The 7,826-nt window shown below is 38.1% G+C and overlaps 1 protein-coding gene across 6 annotated transcripts in view; it reads left to right on the plus strand.

Moving 5' to 3' along the window:
- The first annotated feature begins 205 nt into the window (after nt 1-205).
- The window catches only part of LOC107660320 (discs large homolog 1-like protein), a 124,314-nt gene continuing 116,693 nt past the window's right edge, over nt 206-7,826 (plus strand). For 4 of the 6 annotated variants that reach the window (XM_016449605.1, XM_016449606.1, XM_016449607.1 and 1 more), the window contains exons 1-2: nt 207-911; nt 1,309-1,440. In XM_016449605.1, the coding sequence (XP_016305091.1) occupies nt 893-911; nt 1,309-1,440 (151 nt within the window). In that variant the 5' untranslated portion in view covers nt 207-892. Of the gene's footprint in view, nt 912-1,308; nt 1,441-7,826 lie in introns of all 6 variants that reach the window. The other 2 variants (XM_016449603.1, XM_016449604.1) reach the window with 1 other exon arrangement.

Below are 7,826 nucleotides of genomic sequence, written 5' to 3' on the forward strand. Positions count from 1 at the left end.
CTCGTGAATGTTTCATTTGGACTGAAAACACAGCCTAGGCATAGCAATGTTCAATCATAATGTGTCCCGCATGAATTTAAGAGCCTATATCCTCATATGGACCCTTGTTTATACCACTTGCCTGCTTGAGTCAGTGAGTCTCCTTTAAGATAGTGTCAAGTCTCACCTTCCCAACCCTGAGCTGAAAGGTAGCTCTGTCCCATGATTGGGCGGTCAAGGGTAGGGTCTATAATCACGTGATATTCTTCCAACCCTGGGACGCCATTTTGGAGGAAAGTTTGGAATTTCTGACACATAGGAAGAAAAAAAAGAGGAGGAGATAACGAAAGAAGTTTGACGTTTAGGAAAACAATCCTCATTCTATCGAAGGCGAAGAAGAATGTAGCAAGAATGTAGCAAATTGCAGACTTGAGGATTTGAATAGCTTGTGTTCACACTGAGCCCTTGCAAGCGCACGGCAGGGAGGTGTATATTTGCAATTTGGGGAGTTTTTGGAAGCCCTGCAACTGGCGGCGACATATGTTCAGTTTTTCCCCTGCAGACGCGGAGCAGATTGGCGGTGGAGTCGTAGCGTCTGTGTGTCTTTTGAATGGAAGCGCATGGCTGTCAGTAGAGTAAAGCTCAATTCTGTGGTGTCGCGCGACTGTCAGGTTGAAGAAGTGCAGCTCTCGCTCTGCGCTAAATCCAAGCGGCTCATTTTCATACCAGCCTGAACCGTCCCCATGTTTACCGGATAAACATTTGAGTTTCATGCCAGCTGCGTCTGACTCATTCCTTAAAGACACTCTGGACGGACTCGTGTTGGGAGAGGAGCGTTTTATTATCGCGTGTATTGTCAAATTCCATCGCGAGCTCTGCTGGATTTGTTATCGCGCAAGAGCCCAAGCGAAACATGCCAGTAAGGAAAAAAGGTGAGATAAACATGAGAAAACGCTCATTAAAAATCGGATATACTTATTAAGTCGGATATACTTTTACACAGTCTGACATTGTAGTTGGTAACTCACTGCTTTGCGGCTTAACTTAACATTCCAGACTGTAAAATATTAAGATATTGTCGAGCTTTATCTCCAAGGTAACTGAATATAAACTCTACAATTGTTTGTAAATAAGGACTGTCATCTGTTTTGCCCAGTCACCACCACATAGGTTTTAAAACGTACTGTAAAGTCATTTAACGTTGTGTCTTAGGCTTTATTCACTCGTGACGGCAAACTTACAGACGAGTTTGAGTTATTTCGCGTTTTACTGTGCTGTAGTATCGTGTAATTAAGTAATTCATGAAAACTTTCTGTCTGCCCTGTATAGATGCACAGAGGGCTCTGTTACTGCTGGAGGAATACCGGTCAAAACTCAGTAACACTGAAGACAGACAGCTGAGAAACTCCATCCAGAGAGTCATTGACATCTTCCAGAGTAACCTCTTCCAGGCGCTTATAGGTACTACAATGTGTCATTAATTCAGCACTGCCCTAGTAATAATGAAAGTACTGTGTCATGCTGTGAGAGCTACTAGCCTATTTATCACCATGGGTTGCATGAAATAAATCTATCTATTGAAAGTACTGTGTCATGCTGTATGAGCTACTATTTATCACCATTGGTTGTATGAAATATTTTTTACATATAAGGAGACACAAGACAGGTGACTAAACTTTGTCGTGAGCACTGTAGGAAATAATCAGTATCTGTTTTTCATTCATGGGGTGTTCATATTCAGCCTGTGGAGGTTGTTACACTTTCCCTCCAAAAGTTTGGTGGGTGCTTGTCATTGCATGGAGGTGTTGAGTAGTAAAAGCCAATCAGGGGTATGTGTTACTCAAGCTATACTGGCCTTTAATTACCATTGCCTCCGTTTTCAGAGGGGTGAGAACTTACTGACATGTAGGTGACTATGATACGAAAGCATTTAACTTTGTTTCTTGACCTTAACTGCTTTCCTGTCTATTCATATATTGTCTAAAGCAGGGGTGCCCAAGCTCAGTCCTGGAGGGCCGGTGTCCCACAGAGTTTAGCTCCAACCCCAATTAAACACACCTGAACCAGCTAATCAAGCTCTTACTAGGCATACTAGAAACTTCCTGGCAGGTGTGTTGAGGCAAGTTGGAGCTAAACTCTGCAGGACACCGGCCCTCCAGGACCGAGTTTGGACACCCCTGCTCTAAAGAGTACCTATAGCACTGTGCTGTGAATGGTAAATTTGAACTTAATACTTTGAAGCAGTGTTCATATTTTTTTTTAACTATAAACTATTATCTAAAATATTATTTCCGAATGTTCTTGTATAAAGATATCTGCATTGTTTTATCTTGTAGTTTGTTTGAGGAGCCGCAGTACAGTGTTTCTTAGTTGTCTTAGGCCAGCCATTGCAAACTAGGCAAGGAAGGCAACCACGAGGAATGCTAAACAGCCTGTTAGAGTTTCTCAGGGGTTTGACTGGCCGTGTGCCAGTGACTCCCTGTGTTTGACCCTCAAGGTGTGGAGGCTTCCTGTAATAATTTCATCCGCTGCTTCCTATTCTTTAGAAAAAAAAAACATGGAAGTTTTTGCTTGAGTGGCTGAAAGTAAAGAGTATTAGTTAATGCGTTCTTAGTTACTTGTTTTAGATTTGTCTACTGAAACGGTCACATGTTTTAGGACAAAGGCTGGTAAGCTTCCTCTTTGTGAATGTATTTCTCTAATGTGTCTTGCTTCAGTTTTAAAAGCCAACTCGGTTTGTAAAAAGCAGAAAAACTTAGTAATAGATGGGGGAACATAACAGACATTTTAATTGCATATCACAAGACCACAAGCTGTAAATATTTGCTTCCATTGTCCAGACCGAAGAGCTACACAGTAATGTTATTTGTGTGTCAGCACTGTTCTGTATCTCAGAAAACCATCTTACTCTAAGCTGCCATGATGAATCTTTGTGCTCAGCATTGCTAAGTTCATACACCATACATGTGTAATCACCTTCATGCATAGCGTCATTCGTGTTTACACAATTGCATGCAGATATCCCTCTTCTCATATATGTCCCGCATGCACGTGTTCTTAAGAGTGCCACTAATGAAAAATGTATTTGAGTGAGGGTTTCCAATTTGACTTTTCTTCAGATATGTATTCTAAAGGACAAACAAAATGTAATCTGTCTGTTGACATGATTACCCTAGTCCTAATCCGTAGCCTGATGATTTACGATGGTTTCTCTGAGAGAGCATCACTGCAGACTAGGGCTGCACGATAAATCGAAATGGACTCGAGATCGCGATTCGACCAAAGCTGCGATTGTCATGCGTATCTTTCAGTGAAGCACGGTTCTGTGATCAGCAGTAAATCTCCATCCAAAGGCTAGAGGGCGCTCTCGCGCTGAAACTCCAAATACGCCTCGCAGAAGAAACCCAGAAAATGCCTAATGCTGCAGCTGAATAAACAGAAGATTCAACTGCTTTCATTGATTCAACGTTACTAATAAACACACGACTACGGCGATATACGGTTTATCTGAGTTCTTATTATTATAATTTTCATTAAAATAAAGTATATTTATAATGCAATGCCTTTATCACTGCTTAAATACTATGAAATATGTTGCGTGCCTTATTCTGTGTAAGAAGCCACATCATCTCACAGAAGGATTTATTTCAAACACTCGACTGACATTATGAAGTGAGTTTGGAGTAAAAATATGTTAATCGCACAAATAAAAATTTCTGCGATTTTTTTTTTTTTTTTATTTTTTTTATTTTTTTAAATTTTATTTATTTATTTATTTATTTATTTTTTTGCGTAACTTGTCAGTGAACCACGATTCGATTAATCGTGCAGCCCTACTGCAGACTCAGTGCATGTATCTCAATGATTAGAGCCTTAAGATCCCTCCCTGGACACCAGAGAAGAAGAGTTAACCAGAGCAGGGCAGGTCTCCTCCTGCATGCAAAATGTGGGTCACAAGATCCTAGTTAATTGTTTTGAAAATGAGACTCAAAGTAGGGGTATGATTAAATGACATTATCTAAAGTAGATAATGGCCAGGTTTTATTCACACACAGAAGAACCTTTTTTAAAAAGCTCTTAGTGCTTCATAAAGAGCTGGAATGGTGAATTTGATATCACAAAGGCAGGCCGATATCTTTTCCTAATCTTTATTCAGAGGTCCTGTCTGAAACGGAGTATGTAATGGATTAAAATCACTTCCTCAAGTAGATAGGAAGCATCTCTTAAAGCACATTGTAATCACTTTGGCGAGCATCAAGCCAGCTAAAAAATAAAAATAAAAGTATAAAATAATATCAACTGAGCAATATTATATTTTTAAATGATTTCCTCATGTGGCTGATTGTGGTCCTGCAAATGATTGTAATTTCCGAAGTCGATCATTGTAATCATTTTTTTAATTATCTACAGAAAGCATTAGCATTCCAAAGTCTCTAAATGAGCCATCAGATAATGAAGACGTGTCAGAGTTAAAGAGACCCGGCATGCTCTGTGAACTGAGGAAATTCTATCCTGTGGCTGCTGAGATCTGTTAATCAGACATCAATACAGCACTCTGTTTAAGGGCTGCCTTACCACAGATCTCATTTCAGAGGGAGAAAAGTGAACATGAGACTCGGAGAAACCTGGGAATCAGCTGATAGTTACGCCTCTGTTTTGACTGGCTCAACAGAGAGGGCTCATCTCTGTTGAATTATAAGTCGTCTCCGCTATGGAATATAGCAAATGAAGTTTAGGTCTTTTGATTTTTACATTTTTTTGTTTTATCTTCAGTCTTGTTAAACTTTAGTTGTGAAACATCACAAAGAGTTCAAGTGTCTGGGTCTCAAACATACAACATCTCTATCAGATTTATTTATCATGGTTCCATTGATCATTGTGGACTTAATTATAAATAATTTTAGCAGACGCTTTTATCCAAAGCGACTTACAAATGAGGACAAAGCAATCAAAATCAACAATAGAGCAGTGATTTGCAAGTGCTATAACAAGTCTCAGTTAGCTTAACGCAGTACACGTAGCAAGTTTTTTTGTGTTTTTTTATTATATAATAAATAAAAAGAAAACATAGAATAGAAAAAGAATAGAGCAAGCTAGTGTTAGAGGCCTTTTTTGCTTTTGTTAATTGTATAATAAATAAAAAGAAAACAAACAGATAAAATACAAAAAAGATCAGAGAAGCTAGTGTTTTTTTTTTTTTTTTAAAACAAGCAGTTAGTAAATGAATAGAGTTCAAGTCTAAAAGGGGCAAGTTTTTTTTTAAAGAATAGAATTAGAATAGAGAGTGATAAGAGTTAGAGGGTCAAAAAAAGATGGAAGAGATGTGCTTTTAGCCGATTCTTGAAGATGGCTAAGGACTCAGATTGAGTTGGGCAGGTCATTCCACCAGGAGGGAACATTTAATTTAAAAGTCCGTGAAAGTGATTTTGTGCCTCTTTGGGATGGCACAATAAAGCGACGTTCACTTGCAGAATGCAAGTTTCTAGAGGGCACATAAGTCTGAAGTAAGGAATTTAGGTAAAGGGTTGCAGAGCCAGTGGTGGTTTTGTACTGTAGGTAAACATTAATGCCTTGAATTTTATGCGAGCAGCTATTGGTAGCCAGTGCAAACTGATAAACATAGGTGTGACGTGCATTCTTTTCAGCTCATTAAAAATTAATCTTGCTGCCGCGTTCTGGATTAATTGTAGAGGTTTGATAGAACTGGCTGGAAGACCTGCCAAGAGAGCATTGCAATAGTCCAGCCTGGACAGAACAAGAGCTTGAACAAGGAGTTGTGAAGCATGTTCCGAAAGAAAGGGCCTGATCTTCTTGATGTTGAATAAAGCAAATCTGTTTGTTTGTTTGTTTGTTTTATTTATTTGTAGAGCACAATTAAAACAATGCAAGGTTGACCAATGTGCTGTACAATAGCAACTAATAAAAAGGACACCAACAACACAGAAGGAAAAAGAGTAATAAATAAATAAACAAGTAAAACAAACATCATAGCAAAGAACAAGACCCACTTTGTTTACTCAGTGTGTTGAGCCAAAGGCTAACTCTAATAAATACAATTTCAAATTTCTTTTAAAAGAACCCAATGTAGGTAAAATTCTAAGATATAAAGGCAAGCTATTCCAATACTTTGGGGCCACCACTGAAAATGCCCGGTCACCACTCAGTTTTAATCTTGTCCTAGGGACGTCTAGAATCATCTGGTTTGATGACCTTAGATTCCTTTGAGGTTTGTGTAAATGTAAAAGATCAATTAAATAAGAGGGAGCCAGATTGTATAAGACTTTATATACTAAGATAAGTAATTTAAAATCGATCCTGCATTGAATTGGAAGCCAATGTAAAGTAGATAAGATGGGTGCTATGTGCTGGTGCTTACGAACACTCATCAGTAATCTAGCAGCAGCATTCTGCACTAATTGTAAGCGAGTTAACAGCGATTGGCTCACACCCGCATACAAAGAATTACAGTAGTCCAGTCTTACAGAAATAAAGGCTTGAATAAGCTTTTCAAAATTGCTAGGTGACAGAAATGGTTTTACCTTAGCTAGTAATCTCAATTGAAAGAAACAAGACTTAAAGGCACAATATGTAAGATTTTTTTATTAAAATATCCAAAAAACACTAAAACAGTGTTATATATTTTGCTGACTTGTGTACTTACATTATCCCAAATGTTTCTAAGAATGTTTAAATCCAGAGAAATAAGCAATTTTAACTAGTGACCCGGACCATGCCCATAGTGTACAGGGCTCGCAAAATTTCAAAATCGCTGGCCAGACAATCTTCAGATTTTGCTAGCCCAAAATGAATTTAAGTAGCCCGAATAAAAAAAAAAGACATCAGCTGAACTTCACTGCAGACAAATCAGCATGATTAAAAACTTCAGTGATTGCTTTTTTTCTTCAAATAACAAGTCAAGAGAGAAGGGGTGCAACAGATCACAAAACCCACGGCTCGGATCATATAGCATTATCATATCAGATTTTGAGTAACAGATCGGATCATTTTGCAGATATGGTTCTTTATAAAATATGGTTCTTTATCATTTGAATAACAGAATACTTCTTTGATACCACAGCAAAAACTAGCATATAGTGGGGATGGGAAGATTCACCGATTCGCTCGGTGCATCGGCAAAAAAAGTTAACGATGCGATGCATCGGTTTAAAAAGTGTGCATCGGATACAAGTTGTATCGCGATGCATCGTTTCTAACATATCTGCATCGGTAAAAACCGATTTATTTATATATAATTACTAGTGGATAGCTACACTTTTATTGTTTAGAAAGTGACCAATATTTTATATGTAGATTGATTTCTCCTCTCGAAACTGTTTCTCCATGCAAATATATCCATTTTGCTTGCTGTCTGGAGTGGGCGAGGCATACGCGAGTGAACGAGCGCTGCTGCGCACATGCACGTTAAACAGACAGAGCGCAATCATTCTGAGTCAAATATGCATTTTGCTAAAATATTCGTTGTTGGACATTAAATGTGCCTTTTGTAGAATTTTAAACCTACATATAGGTGTATTCTTATGATAGCAGTAACTGTAAAGGGACTATTGTAATGGGTAAATAAAATGTAAGCTAATACAGTCCTAATTACTAAGCTTACTACTTAATGTGTGTTTCTTACAGCAGTTAAAATGTAGTTTTAATTTAGTGATTTTAACTTTTAGTTTAGTGATTTTAAAGCTTTAAAGAGCAATGTTAGATTGTAAAGTTCTAATGCTATCTATTTCCAGCATAAGTTGCCACAGTGACTGAGTTTGATCTTTGTTAAATTTGTTTTATGGAACCAAATCATTTGACAGTGAGTCATGCTAACTGAAATAAGGCTGGGC

Source organism: Sinocyclocheilus anshuiensis, unplaced genomic scaffold, assembly GCF_001515605.1.
Source record: "Sinocyclocheilus anshuiensis isolate Anshui unplaced genomic scaffold, SAMN03320099.WGS_v1.1 scaffold1599, whole genome shotgun sequence".
In the NCBI taxonomy this organism is placed as follows: domain Eukaryota; kingdom Metazoa; phylum Chordata; class Actinopteri; order Cypriniformes; family Cyprinidae; genus Sinocyclocheilus; species Sinocyclocheilus anshuiensis.